The following is a 19,211-nucleotide window of genomic DNA, read 5'->3' on the forward strand; positions in this document are numbered from 1 at the left end:
AACATCATTATTAAGATTTAGAACGATATTTTGAATTTCGAGTAGTTGGTTTTTAAACATTCCAAAATTTTTGTACTGCATTTTAATAATTCCATCTTCTTCATTATTAGAGTAATAATCCATAACTTTGCTTGATCTGTAGGTCACAAAAATATGCAATACATAATATATAGATGAAACAACTCATTAGTAATAGTAATAGATTAACAGTTTATTTTATAATTTTAAGTTAATAACTTACTCCATTTCTATGCTTAGTTTCATTTTAAGTCTTTCAAAAATATTAACTAAACTGTATACAGTGAAAGGTTTTCCAAAATCTTCACAAAATTTTTGTATAAATAAGGCCCCACTCTTAAACAGATATGATTCCCTATCTGCAATATTAAAAAATTTAAAAATTAGTAAAAATATTTTTAGTGGTATATGTTATAGTATAATTAGTTTTAGTTACCTTTAGCAGCACTGTACATTATTGTTAGATTTTCTGGTAATCGTAGAGGAGGGACTTGAACTAATTCAGATTCCATATTTCCAGTGCGGCAAGCATTGATTATAATCAATTTTTGTATGGGTTTTAATGTTTCATTTCGCAATAATGGACTTAAAACTGTGTCATTGATATTGTAACAACCATCTTTTGTATGTATAATATCACCCTTTGTACCATGTGACATTATTATAATATATAATTGTTTAAAACCAGTGAAGTCAATGCTACAAACTTTGATATAATTAAAAAAATTGAAGTTATTTATTTTAGGCAATGATTTTAAATAAATTTAATATTTTTATTTATTATAATTTTATATATATTATATATTTGAATATTGATTGAAAAAAATTGATAATAACTTGCTTGAATTAGTTTTTTTTCAGAATTTTTTTCTTTAAGTTGAAGTTTAAGGTAAACAAAATATTATCTATTATCTATCTGTCTATATCTATATCCAAGTTCTTTAATAATGAAAAATCGGCCATTTTTAGCCATAAACACAATAGAGGGATCGGATGTTAATATATTCTAGATATTATTTTATAAACACAAACTCGTTGGGAAGTTAGGTTGGATGTAGTTTTACTAAAAGCTTATTGCACTATAGGTAATCAAGGAATAAAAGAATAGAGAAATTTTAATTAAATATGTAGTAGTTGTAAGAAATATGAATGTAAGAATCGGAAATTTTTAGCCATAAGCACAAAGAGGGATCTGATATTAATATAATTTAGATCAGGGCTGTTCAAAGCACGGCCCATGGGTGTCTTGCATGTTTCTAGTCTACCACAATCAGGCAAACTTTTCTGTTTCATTTTGGTAACATCACATTATTTTATTTTTATAGTGTTCCAAATAAATGAATTACAACATTTTAAATAACTTATTACACTTCATGTTAATTAACTTGATTTACATAGACTTTAGTATATATTTTTCGGGAAGCTAATTAAGCTAATAAAGAGAGAAAAGAATAGAGAGATTTTAGTAACTGCGACATTTTAGTAATATGTCGCAGTTAGCAGAAAGATGAAGAACTGAACTCCACAAGGTAATATTGTGTATATCTTTTCCAATAATATAATCAGATTTGCTGTTCAGATAATATATCGCTCTATAATATATAATAATATATAATATATCGCTCTAAGTTTATATAATTAAAAAATAAATAAATTAAATATATAAAACTATAAAAAATATTTATTTTCCTTTTCCATATTTACCTGTTTCCATGAGTTTTGTTACTTGATATGCACTACCATCTTTCACTGTTATATACGGAATCCTTTTATTCGTAAATGTCCTTTGCAAGCTAAGAATATCGTACTTGCTAGCATATCTAGCTTGGAATGTGGCTAATTTTTCAAAAGTTTGATGATTTAATATAATTGCCAATGCTGGATTTATATTGTATATATAACAGCCTTCATTCGTTGTAGAGTAATAATATCCAATACTCCCCTTGCAACTAAATGAAGCATGTTGGTATATATATTATTTAATATATTTGTTTAAATTTTTTCATTATTATTCTTACTTGTTATTTTGTTTAAAAATATGACAGTCGACAGAAATGTACTGACTTATCTCTTGTATACTGGCGTTACCAGCATTTTTTAATAGTTTATCAAAAAATGTTAAAGGACACATAAGAAATGAGTTTTTCTTACTGGTATCAGCTGAAAACAGAAAAACTTCAACGTATACTTATATGTAAGTTTAATAACAACATATTTATTATAATAATTTAAAAATATTATTTTATATTATATTATTTTATTTTTTAAAAATAATGTAAGTATATATTTCACAGAGCGCCTGAAAACGCGCTACAAAAGAGGTATCATAGCTCTGCCGCATTTACGGCCTTGAGAAGCATTCAATCACAGTTTTCAGAAGAAGAGAAGGAACTCGATCATTGATTGGTAAATTAAATTGGCAATAGTTGACTTCTGCTGGGAGGGCGTAGGTTAGAAAGAGTGGATTTATACACTTTTATGCCTATCAAGGCATAAGATATTTAACTTTTTTAATAGATGGCTGGAGATTTTGTTTATCCAGCGTACACAGCATCAGATAATTAACCTGCATGTGCTTTGTGATGACAGATTCAATTAGTATGATGTCGTAGGTAGTTGTTGACAAGGGATCTACAACATATATATAGGTAGGAAGTAAATATGTGATGAATTCATTAATAGTTTTTATATAATTTGTTTTTTTGCCGCATAAATACTGAATTTATCCTCGACCTCAAAATTATTTTTCGAAAAAGAGTTTTAGTTAAGTGAATATTTTGGCTTCAATAATTATTTACCTATTTGTTTATATTGCACAAATATCAAATTGTCCAACAGTTTTGGTATTCTTCTATTATTACTTCGTTGTCTATTTAATTTTTCTAATTTTCCGTAAAAGAAGGAAGCACTGTTTATATTATCATCCATAAAACAGGTATCCACTTCATCATTTATATATAAAACATGAGTACTCGAAATTCTGTAATACAATAATATAAAATCAAGTAAATCGAATAAGAATCTGTTTTATTATTAATGATAAATATTTGAATACTTACTTCCATTTACAGTAAGACATCGTTAACACTACTTTTGTAACGCATCTGAGAGTATCATTATTATAAATTGCATTGAATAATTTTTTTAAAAGTTTGTTAAAGTCACAAAAGCAGTCAAATGTAAAAATAAAAAACAAACTCGCAAAGCCTTTATAATTTTTATTAATCACTAATTATATAAAACAGAAATAAGAATAAAATAAATAATATAAAAAAAAAATAAAAATTAAAAATATGTAGGTATTAAAACTACTAGCGCCATCTTTTGTTGATCTTAGTATATGTAAGTTCATATAGATACATTTATGATATCAATGATATTAAGGGTTAACAATTTTTATTTAAATTTTTTACTGGCAGTTCTTTAATTCCGTTTAATATTTTTTATATTATGGTACTAATTTGGCAGCACTGTCATTCAAGTTATTATTTGTTTAGTTTAATGTTTGCCAACTTACAATATGAATCGTTTAACAATCACTGAACGTGTTAAAAATTTTTAGAATCGAATATTTTTCAGTGGTCAGGTTTATTTTTGCTTGATGGACACATCAGCAAACAAAATGATCAAACCTGGGAAAATGCAAACCTAAAAATAAATGTCGAAAAGAGTTGCCATATACAAAAAATCACTGTATGGTGTAGTATATGGACTGGATATAAGGTCTGAAGGTCTGACACAAACCATTAATTATAATCGCTACAGCCACAGCGAAATCATTGACAATGTGAAAGGTATATGGATTCAATGGAATCGTGTTTTGGTGATGGTAATTGACTTTCCATTAGACTTTTTTATTTGATCAATTTTTAAACCCTCAATTATGTACCAACAAGTAATTGAAAGTGACTTCAAATGGAGCCAATACTGTAATATGTTCTGCGAAAGACATTTGAATGATGTTATATGTCAGATCTAATTGCAAGGGTAAAATCTATTGAACATTTGATTGAAAACTTCTTTTACTTATATTTACTTTAAGAACCAAAAATTGATAACACTGCATAATTGCAAGTTAACTTTAAAAACTCGTAAGTATATATCATATATCTATATAATTTTATTATATTTATTTTTAATTTTTATGTTTACAATAAAATACTTTCCTTCATGTAACGTAAAATCAAATTCTGTATTTGGTTTGCCTTCAGGTATGTGTCGTCCAATTATAAAGAATAATTCTTCTAATGGATATGAGGTAGATTTATTAAGATATGAATGCAATTTACAGTCAATGAAATAAGACTTTGTTCTAAGATTTATTTTTGAAAACTCCATTTCGTTTGAATTAAAAGCGGATCCAATTATAACTAAGGCAGACTGTATTTTAAATTTAAACAATACACATTCGTTTGCAAAATTTAATCTTTTTCCTTATCTTCGAAATAATGTTTTACCGAAGCTCAGCACGAGTATTTATAGGTATATTTTATCACACAATTAACTTGTACATAAATTGATATATAAATATCAATATAGACATGTTAAATAAAAAAAAAAATAAATAGAATACATAACGCAATTAAAAATTATTCTTCGGGCTACAACGAAAACTAATACACAGGGGTACTTAAGATCTGGTAAAACACGCTGTTTAATAGAGTTGATAGAATAAGTATCTGTTTTATGGCAAATACTATATATTTTAATACTTACTTCCATTAACAGTGAGACATCGTTAACACTACTTTTGTAACACATCTGAGATTATCATTATTATAAATGAAAAGTGTAAGTAATTAATCGTGTGGCATTGATTTATAGATTAAAACTGCTATAATGGATCAGCTGATCAGCTGTGAGTTAAGCTCATACTTTTTATATATATAAGATATAAATTGATAGATAAAGAATAATAACTTTGCTCTTTATGCTAAAAAAGATATGGGCACTTCTCATTATGTCATGAGTTTGTTCAATTTATCCATTTCGGTAATTTTTTCTTATAAATATACTAAAAAATATCTGTATCTCGCAAAAACAAAAACTTTTCTTTTCATAGAAGTGATGTGAATAAAGTGTCGGTACATTTTAACGAATGAAAACCATGTTTCTTACTTCTTATATTTAAAAAACTTGTGATATGCAACCGATCGAAGCAGATCACTTCGTTATACAAAACACATAAATTGTTAAGATAACTTTGGAAAAACTTTTATGAAAAATGAAAGAAAACTATATTGGAAGGAACTACCAAGACTATCACAATCTAAAATGCTTTTATGGACTTACATCCTAAAACGCTTCAAGGATTGCATAGAACTAACAAAGAATAACCTAAGAATTACTATCAAAGTACTAACCGGTCACTGCAGATTAAATAATCACCTAACAAAGTTAGGAATCCAATTCAACTTGGACTACAGAAACTGCAGAGCAAACAGAAAAACCGCATACCATGTGGCACTGATGTATAAGCGGAAGAAGAAACATCAAGGAGAGTTTTTGATGGAACGTAGGGATTTAAGGTTAGGTAAGATAGGCCCTATTTTGTCTTTTATTAAAGAAATCAGACTTGGAGAAAAATTCTAATGCAACTAAGGGTTACAGCAGATCTATTAGTTCGCAGTGTACTATCCCTTTTGCGAACAGACGAGATATCTAAATCATAATTTACAATTTTTTTTAATATGCACCAAAGAAAATATACTTGGTGTTTTAACGCAGCTATACATATTCACAAATTGAGGAGATATAATAAATAATAGCAAACTAATTCGAATTTGACTCACTACTTCATGTCAAATTTTAAATAAATATCACTGTTATAAAGTGAATATATACCACAACCACAACAATATACCATAACTTATTTGATATAAAACATAAGACTGACTAAATCTAACAACTTTGCTAAAGGGAAAAACTAAACCTAAAAGAGGCATAAAAAGAGATCCCTTCAAAGGAAAATCTATTAAACTGACAGTCGTGTGCTTATACAGAGAGACATTTAAGGAGGAGAGAAAGTGATATTTAAACACTAATGCAGAATTAAAATGAAAATTTTTGATTGAACGAAATTAATTATATCTAATGTAAAATAATCCAAAATATGAGGGTTTCAACTTCAAACCCGTCTTGTTGAAACTTGATGTAAAATATAGATATGTGGTAAAAAATAATGAACTGTATAAAATGGTATAAATATATAAATAAATTAATATAATTTAAAAACAATTATGTATAATAAATTATTTATTAAAGAAACGAATTTATAAATAAGTAATCAGTCTAATCTTGACATCTGATTAGATTTGTATCTTCTGCAAGTAGAGCATCATCACTACTAAAAAAAACATTGTCTATAACTTGACTAATTCTTTTATGAAGGCCTTTGTAACCTCTCAAATTTTTGAATTCCATTTTAATATTATGTAGAACACCTGGTTTTGCACAATAGTCTGTAACTTTCTCGCAGAAACTGTTAAATGATAAAATTTAAACAATATCACAATAAAATATATAACATAATTTTGTTAGGCATACTCCATTTTCTTTCGTAAAACTGTTTCCATACGTTCAGCGATCTCCTCCATTGATGATTCTTTGAATGGTATATCGAAATGTTCACAAAATTCTTTAATGAAAACTGCACCATCCGCTGGTAACAGCGAAACATAACCTAGAAAAATAAAATAAAAAGTTTTCATTTTTTTTCTTCGATTGAAATCTATAAGATAGATGTGTTATATATGTAAGTAATATGTATGTATGGGCGTAAATAAATATTGAAATACTTAAGTGCTTATATTTTACCTTTTTGTGTGCTATAAAATGTGACCAGATTTTCATCTATTTCATCTGTGTTAGTTTCTTCATATTCCAAATCATCATCTTCATAACGTGGATCAATATCACCGCGACAAGCATTTACTAGTACAATTTTTTGCACATCCTTTAAACTTTCATTAGCGAGTAAGGGATTAAGGACCGTTTCTTTAATATTATAAGTATCAGTTTTGGTGTAAATAATATCACCCTCATCTCCATGTGACATAACCGTTACATATAATTGTTTTAAATTTTTAAATTCTAGCTTCTCGACTATATTTATTGGAAAATTTTAATAAAATAGATAGTTGCTAATCGAAAAGAATTTACCAGCATTCATTGTGCGTTTTACCTCCTCGGCGCTACCGTCTTTTAAAATTAATAGGGGAATTTTTTTTTTAATGTATGTGTTTTTCAGTCTCTCAATGTCATTTATGCTAGCATCTCTCATCGTGAGATTATTAAAGCTAATGTGATTGAAGACAATTGCTAGTGCTGGATTTATATTGAAGATATAACAACCCATAGTGGAAGTTGTTTCAAAGTGTCCGATTTCACTGTAGCTAAAATTGTTATTATTTTAATTAAGTATGTTGATCAAATAAATATATCTTACATAAACCATTTATCACGCTTATCTAGTATATTAGCTGTCATCTGTTGCACTGAAACACGAACTCCTAAATTATGCAATTGAGTCAAAAAACTTTCAAATGCAGTTGTACTTTTAAAATGACCTAGAATTGATTGAAACCCTTATATAAAGTGTGCTGTAGCAATTTTTATAATGAAAGATGTACCCATTTTTCTGAATTCCACTAGAATGGAGTTATCGATTAGAGTAAAATTTATATTTTCTTGTGTTAAGAATTGTTCCGCCACTTTAGTTCTTTCATATTTAGGTGCTATAACCTCTGGAACGATACGGTTAACTTTTACATTATCTCTATTTTTCACATTTTTAAAGTCTTTAAAAAACATCATTTTTGAAATTTCTCTTCTAGCGCGTCCTTCATCAGAACTAAAGCGCGGTCGAAGCGATTTCAACTCCTTCTCCCGATTTAATTGAAAGTTTAATTTTTTGCGTCCTATCTTTTTCTGGAATTTCAAGTTGTCATTTCTAGAAAATTGATTTAAAATTAGTTTAGTCCGTTTAAAGTACTGTATTTAAATTTGCCTTACTTGAAGGGAAGATATGTGTGCGTAAGAATTATCTTTGTAACATATTTTAGATGTTTATTGTTATTGATTGCATTATACAACGCAAGTAGTAATTTATCCGCACGGCAATAACATTCGAAATCCAAAATAATGAGCAAACTAGCATAGCTAATGAAACTATCCGAAGAGACTGAAATTAGCAAATTGTCGGTATTAAAAAAGTATTGCATACCTAAATTAATATCAATATAAATATATGTATTTATATATAGATAAATATATTCACATGAAATATATAAATATTAAATAAATGACGCACCACAACGCATTAAAAGCTTACAAAATGGATATGTAGAAGAAGTGTAAATATAATCAGAGCTTCCTCAATTAATTACATAAACCGTTTTGATACCAGTTCCCTCGTAGTTGTGGGTAGAAAGACGAGCATAATTAAAGAAGTAAGATTTTAAGCTTGGTACTGGATAAGCCTAACTTAAACACCACAGGTGTATTGGTGTTTTCTTCTTGAGGTCCGGTGAACATTTATTACAAGAGATTCGACAAGACAGGCCCAGCCTGGCTCCATCCGTCCTATAGTCCACGCCCAGTGAGGACTGATATTATTGCATTCGATATACTTCTATAAACTAATTCAGAGGTTCTATATTCAGAGTATAAAGGCCATGTTGTTGACCTGGTTAATATAATTTCTGTCTGCCTGTTGGAAAATGGGTATGTTGTCTTCATGTTTGAATATATATAAATTAATCAATAATTGGAATCATAATTTTAAGTTCAGTGCCAAAACTTTTTAAGATATTTACAATATTATCCAATATTAATTTTGAATAGTAGTCATAATGTTAAAAATGTATGTTTTTTTTATCATTTTTGTCATATTAATGGAGAATCTAATATCCTGAATCTTGGCGGTGCTTGATGCTGCTTGTCATATATAATTGCATGTATAACGTGTGGCCGTAAATTTTCTATAGACTGTTCTTATCCAAATACTAAATGGTGCTCGTGGTCGCCCACCTCTATAACTTGACTGACCAACTATCATTTGCGGTCCAAAATTCCAGTTAGTGCGTTTTGTGTTTTTAGACGTTTCTATAGTACATTAATTCTAATACATTCTGCAAAAAATTCTAATCATATTAAATAGCTTTGATATTCGAATATATGTATTTATGAATATTTCTATTTGAATGCAGATTGATATCAAGAGTTTCCTGAAGAAGATGTCCCTAGCATTCACTGTACGAACAGTGTCCTTTTGAGAAAGTGCTATTCACTAATCAAGTAGAACGAATTAACCTGATATGTCAATTAACTTGGTTATATTTAAAATTATGTGTACTGAATGTCACTAAAACTACTGAAACTACTAAATGCCGCGATGTTCATCTTGTGATATTCCTAATAGACCATTAAGTGTCAGAATAAATCATGATGAATTAAATAATGTCTGTTATTGATACTTAAACTGAAAGTAACCTCTGATAAAGGAATTTTATGCAACGCTTTAATGAAGGTTCATATGTAGATCTGGTATATTATTTTTGATATTTCTGTAAAGTACAGAAATAATTTCAGAAAAAGATTTTTTGATCATATATTTTACAAAATATATAATGTGAAGACCATTCATTATTTCGAAAGCATTTGGAAGCACTATTCGTTTATTAAGAGCGATCATTTTTATTCTTTTTGGTTTTTTTTATGAATATTTGATGGTTTATTATTTAAAGGTTTCGTTATATTAGATATTCCTTAAATCTATAGTCTATAAATTTATGTACTGTATATATTTTGGATGTTGGACAAGTAAATTATTCAATTAAACTAAACTTTGATATCAATACCAAAATATATATTAAAATGTATATGTAGTTATGTAGTCTTTATGTAGTTAATAAAAATAGAACTGAAATCAGGAAAAGAAAAATAGATACTCGTCTACTGTTTATGTTCCTTATATTTCGTATATTTTATTATTTATCATATATTTATGGATAAATAGATGTAGATTTTAATAGCTTGAATATTTGAATTTTCTAAAGAATTTAATTGGCAAAGAATGATTTTTCTTATATACAGACCCAATTTCAAAATATAATGCAATATTCGAAATTCAGATTATTCAAATTAGTAATCCGAAAGTGGTTATTAATCAATCCAAAAGATAATCAATTAAATAAGTTTAGTATCTTCGTTAATTCCGGAGCTTCCCCTTTTTTATATCTCATAACAAAATATGTTTCTTACTTTAATTGTTATCAGATACGTATTCAAACTGCGAGAAAAAATTTTACATATAGACAACTTGAGAATTATTTTATATTTATGTTTTTGTTTAATTGCCGCTGTTGAGTAAAAATATATTTCGTATAAACAATCTATGACTCAACGAACTATCTCAGTGCTCTTTGTATCTATATTTTTTTTTTGTAAATAATTTATATTTTATTTGCATATAAAGAGCAAATATTTATAGTCGCTGCTTTTATAAGATTGTTTTGGTATTAAATTAAATTTTTTAATTTACAAGTGAAGTATGTAATTACTTTCGTATAGAATGTCGTTAAAGAGACGTAGTGTTGAAATATTTATATCTTTTTTAAAAGTTTTTCTTAAGTGTGTTTTGATATAATTTTCTGAGAACTTCTGCATTAATTCACGATTTCTTTTACATTCACATTCGAAAACATAAGCCTTCGTTTTTAAATTATGCCCAACAAATTCCATGTTTATATATTTATAAATATATTTTAATCAATTTTTATATTCCGCGTCAAACCATTATCGACGAATGGAGAATTCTTACTAAAAATTCTGCTGTGAAAACTTGCGTTGAAATGAAATTACAATGAAGTACTCGGCAATGTTGAATTAGGAGTTGCGCTACATTTTCTCACATTTTATTTTTTTCTTAATTATGTTCATGTAATATTTATAATTGAATGTGAAGTAGAGTACATTCACACTGTCTCATTTAGGTACATGCTCATTTATATTAATAAGTGAATGTTCACATTATAAAGAGCTCATCATTTATGCAGCTGATAGAACTTTTATAAACTTCACTTATTAACATATCAAACAAATATAATATGAAAATAATTAATACATTAAATTATTTACATACATTTTATATATCAATACATATACAACATATGCCACATATTTCAAATTTTGGTGATTTTCCTTGTTGCATTCGACATTTTTCATCTTAAATGAGCTGATTTATTGATAATGAGCTCATTTATATGAAAGATTTCAGTATGGTAAATCATTCTCATTAGTGGCTATAATGAACAAAACCGCCTAAACAAGAGTGTGAACGTGGTATAAAACTATTTTATAAGTTAAAATGATTTATATACGAAATTTATTTATTTTTATAGAGTTGATTTAAACCTAGTGCTAAATATCAGTCAAACACAATATCTTCTTATCAGTGGCCATTGTTGGCATATCCTTCTTTAGTGTTCTATATTAAGTGTAGTTAACATTCATCTATTTTGTTCATTTGACAGATAATCACACTACATTACGACATCAACGGTATATTAAATTGTTTGACATCACATTTAAATCTGAGTCTAATTTTCTCATTAAGATTTCTAAGCCTTGATTCAGTAGGACTCAAATTATCCATTTTAATGTTTATTCATTACTTTCTCATCACTTTCAATTTCGTCATTAGGCTCACTTTTACTTTCTCATTACTACCTAAAACTAAAATCTTTAGCGATACTTAATTATTCATTAATTATTCATTATAATTATTCATCTTAGTGCTTAACTATCACTTTATAGTTAGTTAATTTCTGCCATTAATTTTTATTATTAATTTTAATTTAAATTTTCTTGTCATTTCCTACAAGACATAATCTCCCGTAATATTTAGTTTTTTCGGCCTTTGTTAAAAATATTCTTCTCGATAGATTGTCATCTAGTAGTAAGTGAACAGTAGTGAAATTACAACAACAATTTTTTTTTATAATTTTTAATTAATGGAAGTTTTGACTGACCACTCAGCTGTTTCGAGTATTGTCAGTATCCATTATCAGTGGTTTTAAAATTATTTCTTATATTTAATTATTCGTAAATAATTTTTTGAGTTCCAAGGGTTAAACTCATATATATTTTTTGTTTATATTTTTATATGTACATATATATATATATTTTTTTTAATAAGTAAATGTAATAAATGAATAATTACAATATTTCTTATGTTGAAGTTTTTTCGAGTTAAAGCAAACTAGACACTTTTACTCTTTTTTTGCTGGGGGCTTCTACAGAGTTTCTTCCTTCTCTTTCACTAATTTATGTAATCACAAACTTCGCTGATTATTCGATGACTGATCTAAGATCTGCATATCTCCCCGTATGGCTAGTGACTGCTTTGAGATTAGATAGTGCTATGTAGGGTAGCCTGTCAGTTCTGGTGTATAGCTTCATGGCATTAATGGTGGATTTACATACAATATACATTGTATCGTTTGAATTCAATTAGAATTCAAACTTCTATCTTTAATGACCGGAGTGTCATTTGCAGCAATTTTCAATTGTTCAACAAGATTACAAAATTTTTTATAAAGAGATTTGTAAGGTACTAAATTTTTAAATTCCATTTTAATATTATGTAGAACACCTGGTTTTGCACAATAGTCTGTAACTTTCTCACAGAAACTGTAAAATGGAAGGAATTAAAGAATATCACAATAATATATATCATATAAATTTCTTCGACATACTCCATTTTTTTCTGTAAAACTGTTTCCATACGTGTAGCGATCTCTTCCATTGATACTTCATTGAATGGTATATCGAAATGTTCACAGAATTCTTTAATAAAAACTGCACCATCCTTAGGTAGAAGAGAAACGTAACCTGAAATATTTTTTTAATTGTTAGTTTGAAATATATGCCTAGTATAAGGATATATTATAAAATTTTGTTAAATACATGTATTACAACATACATTTGTCATCATTTTACCTCTCTGTGAACTATAAAAAGTGACTAATTTTACATCAATATTATTCATATCGGTTTCTACATATTCCAAATCATCATCTTCAAGACGTGGATCAATATCACCCCGACAAGCATTCACCAACACAATCTTTTGAGTATCTTTCAGATTTTTATTAGCTAATAAAGGTTTAATAATTGTATCTTGAATATTATAGGCTTCAGTTTTTGTGTATATTATATCATTCTCATGTCCATGTGACATGACTGTTATATATAAATTTTTCATATTATGCCACTTCATTTTTTGTACTGCAATTAATAATGAATTTTTAGTTGTATTTTGGATATATCAATACATTTTTCTTTTTAAGTTTACCGAAATTCATTACACGTTTAACCTCTTCGGCACTACCATCTTTAATTATCAAGAGAGGAATTTTTTTCCTGATGAATGAATTTTTTAATCTATTAATATCATTTATACTAGCCTCTCTCATATCGAGATTACTGAAGTTCATGTGATTAAATACAATTGCTAATGCTGGATTTATGTTGAAGACATAACAGCCCATAGTGGCAGTAGTCTCGAAAGTTTCAACTCCATTTTCGCTAAAATGTATAGTTTTCCATTTAATAATAATAAGAATTTATCGATTAATTATTGTATTTATTTTAATATAATTTAAGACTTCTTACTTAACTAACACGTTAGTTACTATCTCTTGTACTGAAACTTGACAACGGTTTTTATGTAATTCAGTTAAAAAACTCTCGAAAGCAGTCAGTTGTTCATTGTACTCGTATTCTGCAAGTACAAGTATAAATAGACATATGGTAAATATATAGTATAAATGACTTGTGTGTAACGTTTTATATAATAAATATACCCATTCTTCCAAATTGTACTAAAATGGAATTATCGATTATAGACAAATTAATATTCTCCTCTTCAAGAAACTTATAACTAATATAAGATATCGTCTGTAGTAGCTTTTTCGCACTTTTTTGGTATTTAGGTGTCCGGCGACTTTTTTTCTTCTGGAATTTTGGTGCATCTTTTCTAAGAAGTTAAATAAGAAAGGAATTTAGTATACTAACTAGAATAGTAACAAATAACAGTTAATTTTTATACTTACATATAAGTTATATGTGAATGCGTAAGTATTATTTTTGTGACATATATGAGATTCTTATTAAAATTAATTGCATTATATATAGCCAACATAACTTTATCGATTTGGCAGTAGCATTCAAAATCTACAACAATGAACAAACTTGCATATCCATCGAAACTATTCGTAGATACTGAAAATTTGTAAATAAATTAAATATAATAAATATTTAAAATAGGGTATAAATAAGGTACAGTAGATGATCCGATAAACAAAAGATATGGTGGAGGTGGGAGATCTATTGGGATCATTTACTTAGATATAGATAAGTACAGAGTTGGGTATATGAAAAGATCTCTCTTTTTTGCAAAAATCTTATAATTTTTCAACAATAGTTAATTTAAATATTTCATGCTTTATATTTATTTTGTCTTCATTAAATATATCTTCATATTTAAATTGGTTCAAAAATTATATTGATACGAAATATATTTTTTTTAGAAATTTATATTCATTATTTATCCAGTAAATCATGATTTTTCATTGTGAATAATTTATTTTCGTATATTATTCAAAAATCTATATATTATCCATGTATTGAAACGAAACACCCCCTTTATAAAAAAGTATATATAACTGCAGGTAGCAGGTAATGGTTATCATTATTACTTGGTAATCAAATACACTTTTCTTTTTCATACTTATGTAAATATTACTTCCCATACATATATCTTTATTTATATCTATATATGTATATATAAGTAAAACCATATGAAGCCAAGGGTCTTTATTTTGAAAAGACCGGAAAACTAATTGAAACATGAATATAGAAAGAAATTTCTTAAGTTTATGTAGTTATTTTTATCACGGAGAGCAATTATGCACTTGTAACTCTATAAGTACTGGTCTCTGTACGCCGGGAAATCCCACAATTTTTTTCATTAAATTTTTGTTAAATTAGTCAGTCGTAAATATTACAAATATTTATGTTGTATATATAAAATATGTCTTACTTACATTCAATCAATACCTCATTGATAAGATCTAGTGGCGAAATATCTATTTCTGTTTTAAAAGTTTTCTTTAAATGTTCTATTTTTGAGTTTGCTACTAATCTCGGTACAGATATTCCTCGATTTATACTGCATTCACATTCCAGAAGATATGCTTTTGTTTTTAAGTCATGACCAATAAATTCCATAATGATTTTTGAAGATCAAAAGTTTTTAAAGATCAAAAAACTTTTATTTCCCTACACCGCAATTTAATCCGTACGATCTAAATATGTTAAACAGTGAACGCATACTGAAAAGAGAAAGAACAGAAATTTTATGATTTTGGAACCAAGACTTCCTGTCACTTTTGCATTGGAATAAAGATAATACAGTGAGGCATTTTACGTTTTGCAAGTTATTATAAGTTAGAAAAAATTATGTGCAAGCATTAGGTCGAGTCGACTAGAAATTGCGCTACTTGAAAATAATAATTCGTTTATTTATATAACATTTCAAAATATAGATTTTAGAAAAATAATATAATTGTCCAAGTTAGACACTTTTCACTTATTAAAATAAACACCATACATAACACACACACACATGTATATATATATATAAAATAAATAAAATATATATAAATAAAAATAATTCCACTATTTCTAGTTTCTAGTATTTCTAGAAAATAGTGGAATAATAGAATAAATGAAAGCACAGAAAATATATGTATTTAACATAAAGTTGAACAGTTTTATTTAGATATCTCATCTAATCTTTTTGCAAAATTATTATTTATTGTTACATAAGAAATAAAATAATTACAGTCCATAAATGAGTGGAATCCACACTCATGCCATGAAAAAGAGCTGAAATGTATTTTTACACTGGTGGTTCCCATCTTAACAAAAGAGTTAGCCTTGAGAATTACTTAAAGAACGTAGAATTAAAAAGTTATATTTGTCTCCCGAAACATGCTAATATTAATGAAGTATAGGTATTACTAATCAAAAAAGACTCTATCTACTTAAATAAACATGCTATAATCAAAACAATGATAAATATACACTCGAACAGCTAGACGGTCATCAAATAAATGAACTCGGTGGTATTGAGAACCTTTAGAACCTATGAGGAACCTATATCTGCACCGTTTTAATAATACTAAGGATATTAACAACAATTTCAGGGCCGATGAAGTGAACAGTCGAGGTACTTAATCTTCTCTTGGGTGTAGATAAAAGCGAGAAAAAGAATGTCAATATCAATTCACCAAACTAGGACGCTTGTCTGTAGTCTAGTTTAATGTAACCGAAATTTGTTATGAAGAAATTAAGGTTATCAAAAAACACCAAGTTTATTGTTTGTATAACCGGTCACTGGTGGCTATTTTATTGACACGTTTTTAAGCTGAAAGTTCCTTTTATGAGTATTGTAGAAGTTATGAAAATGTGGAAGAAATAGTGTTAAAGAAATTTAAATTTAACTAGAAGCAAAGAAAACTTTTTAGGCGATTATGTGCTTGGTCCACTCACAGAGGTGTTCAGCACTAAGATTTCAAAGATTTCACACTTTATAAGTGTGGGCATGGTTTTACAATATATAAAGTGAGATGACTGCTATAGTAATACAAAATTATCTGTCATAGTTGCAATTTTGTTGAACATTTTACTTATTTCTATAGTTGAAATCGGTTTCGTACCGTTCACATCAGACTATAACTCCAAATACTTATATAAAAATGTTTAAATAACTGTAAATTATATGATCTAAGAGGCCACTCAACAATTATACTTCTGGAGACAATGATGTCATTAAACATTTACTTTAATAACTTGCGGAATTCTCTGAAAGTATAACATGTGGTTTGGTTATACTAAGTTTTTGGGCGTCTAGAGAGTCTTCGCCCAAACATGGAAAAATAATTCGCTTTTCATGATACATTTTCATCCATTGATGGTGACATCACGAATTTTTCATTCTATATTAAATTAAATGCAATTTTTAGGGTGCATTGTCTTTGGTTCTCCTTGATTGTAAACGTACATACTCTCTTACGTCTTCGGAGTAATTAAGAAATACTCCTAAGACTTAAGCATTGTATAATGGTAAAAAGATTATGCCAGTTCACAGATTAATAAGCAGGTCCCTAAATGTAGATAAACGTAATGTAGTCAGATTTTTAAATTAAATCTGTAACGATCTATAAAAATAAAAACAACGGACTTTGACTTCCTGTCTAGAACGGTCTTAAATCTCAATTAAAAAAAACTTTTAAATTCCTCGCAGCTTGAAAAGTGCTGTCGAAGACCGTATGCTTATAACGTAAATTGTAATGTTTGGTTTTTTCAAAGCTTTATAAGCTTTGGAGCTAAGAGGCTGAATCTGCTTAAAATTTTCCCAGTATTTGGTTTTTCATCAAATAAAATTTATTAAGAAGTATTGACAAAGACCCAATTATACGGTCTTTGAGTAAAAATCTTATCAGATATAATTACGTTATTTATTAAAGATATGAATAAATGAATTAAGTTTTAAAAATGTGTGATACAATATAATAAATATATTATATAGTCATGAATTTATAAAAGTTATGTGATATTATTATATGAATCGGTATACGGTCTTCAAGAACTTCCGATCATATTGGTACTCAATTAACACAGTCGCGATAGGTCGTTTTTGGGAAATGTTTCTCTAACAGTGTTGGAATAATTCTTTGAGATAAACTATCGCTAAAACAATAAAAAACAATAGTTAACTAATTTATGTGATAATTTGCAAAATATTTTCGATTACTTCAAAGCAACTATTGTAGTCCTTCTTTGTGAGAAAGAGCTGACAAACACCGAAAAAGCCATTTGCTATGTTTATAATCAATTTAATTAATCACCTTCTGGTAATATTAATGTAAATTCAAAATGAACGGAAGGTTTATTAACTTATTATTATTTTTAAATAACAGTTTAGAAGAATCATGTCGTTTACTGGAGACTGAAAGAATGGTTTCATTCCTTTGATAGAGCGTATAATACTAGAATGGATTGGTTACGGATGAGTTATTAAAAGAAGATTCATGACAAACGTGAATGAAGCATTTAGAAGCATTAAATAGTATGTAGGAATACAGTAGGAATATAATGCAGGGTGAAATAATAGATAACACACCAACTGGAACACATATGTTTAAGAATGCAGAACGATGAATGAGCCGTTGGTCCACATGAAAACATGAAAAGGATTTGGACATCGTTTAGTTACTGGTATCAAAAAATAGATCTGTTGATATAGCAAATAGCGCACAACAGCATATATAAATCGTGGTGAGGTAGATTCAAGACAATGAGCTATAGAAACGAGATATACAATATATCTGTAAAGCTGTAATGACGAAATGAATTGAATAAGAAGATGGGCACAATAAAACGTTATTTCAATATTACAATGCTAGATTATATATTCCTACATTTATTAAAAACTATTTGGAAAGATAATAAACAAAAGGAATAGTCTACAACACTAGACATATTTGTCAGATATTGCTCCATTTAATTGTCATTTATTCCGGATAATGATTAGGTAATATGAAGAGAGTGTCTTGTTAGAAATTTATGATTAATTTTAGTTCGGATATAGACAAAATTGTTCTAACATTTTTTAAAATACACCCCAAATTTCCAAACAATTTTATTATAAATACAATCCAAAAAGCTATTCTAAGGCGTCATATAAATGAAAATAAAAATGAAATGAGCTGGTCAGATCTCAGATCGAAGCTATCAAACTATAAAAGACTTCCGGCTGAAATCACGTTCCAGTCATCATGGAGTGAAAGCTTTAAGTTTATTCAAATTGACTGAAACTCATATTAATATATAATAAAAATAAAAAAATGTTTTTATTAAACACTATCTTCTTAATCTTCTTCTTATCTTCTTAACTATGCTGAGCATATCAAAGCATATGAATGTTTAAATAAAATTACTAATTCCTAATCAAAGAAACTTAAGTAGTTAATTAATCTTAGTAAAATCGTCTTAGTTAATAATTTTTACTGCTTCCGTTTGCCAACAGATACACTAACTTAGTCATTTTTCTTCACTTTAAC

At 27.6% G+C, this 19,211-nt stretch overlaps 4 protein-coding genes across 4 annotated transcripts in view; all 4 read right to left on the reverse strand.

Moving 5' to 3' along the window:
- Positions 1–698, reverse strand: part of LOC119674395 — a 1,063-nt gene extending 365 nt beyond the window's left edge. Inside the window, exons 1-3 of the mRNA XM_038085532.1 lie at positions 455–698; positions 242–377; positions 4–136 (exon numbers count right to left, since the gene is read on the reverse strand). Coding sequence (XP_037941460.1) covers positions 4–136; positions 242–377; positions 455–677 — 492 coding nt within the window. The 5' untranslated portion in view covers positions 678–698. The remainder of the gene's footprint in view (positions 1–3; positions 137–241; positions 378–454) is intronic.
- Positions 699–6,255: 5,557 nt separating this feature from the next.
- LOC119685521 lies at positions 6,256–10,800 on the reverse strand. Its single transcript, XM_038099819.1, has 8 exons — positions 10,581–10,800; positions 8,032–8,200; positions 7,650–7,969; positions 7,466–7,586; positions 7,180–7,412; positions 6,835–7,122; positions 6,565–6,700; positions 6,256–6,499 (listed from the first exon to the last, which is right to left on the reverse strand). Exons 1-8 carry the CDS (start codon positions 10,759–10,761, stop codon positions 6,310–6,312), a joined length of 1,638 nt encoding a protein of 545 aa, XP_037955747.1. The 5' UTR covers positions 10,762–10,800; the 3' UTR covers positions 6,256–6,309.
- Positions 10,801–12,258: 1,458 nt separating this feature from the next.
- LOC119686015 lies at positions 12,259–13,298 on the reverse strand. Its single transcript, XM_038100464.1, has 3 exons — positions 13,021–13,298; positions 12,777–12,912; positions 12,259–12,711 (listed from the first exon to the last, which is right to left on the reverse strand). The coding sequence occupies exons 1-3, from the start codon at positions 13,283–13,285 to the stop codon at positions 12,528–12,530; spliced, it is 585 nt and encodes a 194-aa protein (XP_037956392.1). The 5' UTR covers positions 13,286–13,298; the 3' UTR covers positions 12,259–12,527.
- On the reverse strand, positions 13,297–13,955 carry LOC119674396. Its single transcript, XM_038085533.1, has 4 exons — positions 13,887–13,955; positions 13,696–13,804; positions 13,356–13,608; positions 13,297–13,308 (listed from the first exon to the last, which is right to left on the reverse strand). Exons 1-4 carry the CDS (start codon positions 13,888–13,890, stop codon positions 13,297–13,299), a joined length of 378 nt encoding a protein of 125 aa, XP_037941461.1. The 5' UTR covers positions 13,891–13,955.
- Positions 13,956–19,211: the final 5,256 nt, after the last annotated feature.

This window comes from Teleopsis dalmanni, chromosome 2 (assembly GCF_002237135.1).
Source record: "Teleopsis dalmanni isolate 2A chromosome 2, ASM223713v2, whole genome shotgun sequence".
Taxonomy (NCBI): domain Eukaryota; kingdom Metazoa; phylum Arthropoda; class Insecta; order Diptera; family Diopsidae; genus Teleopsis; species Teleopsis dalmanni.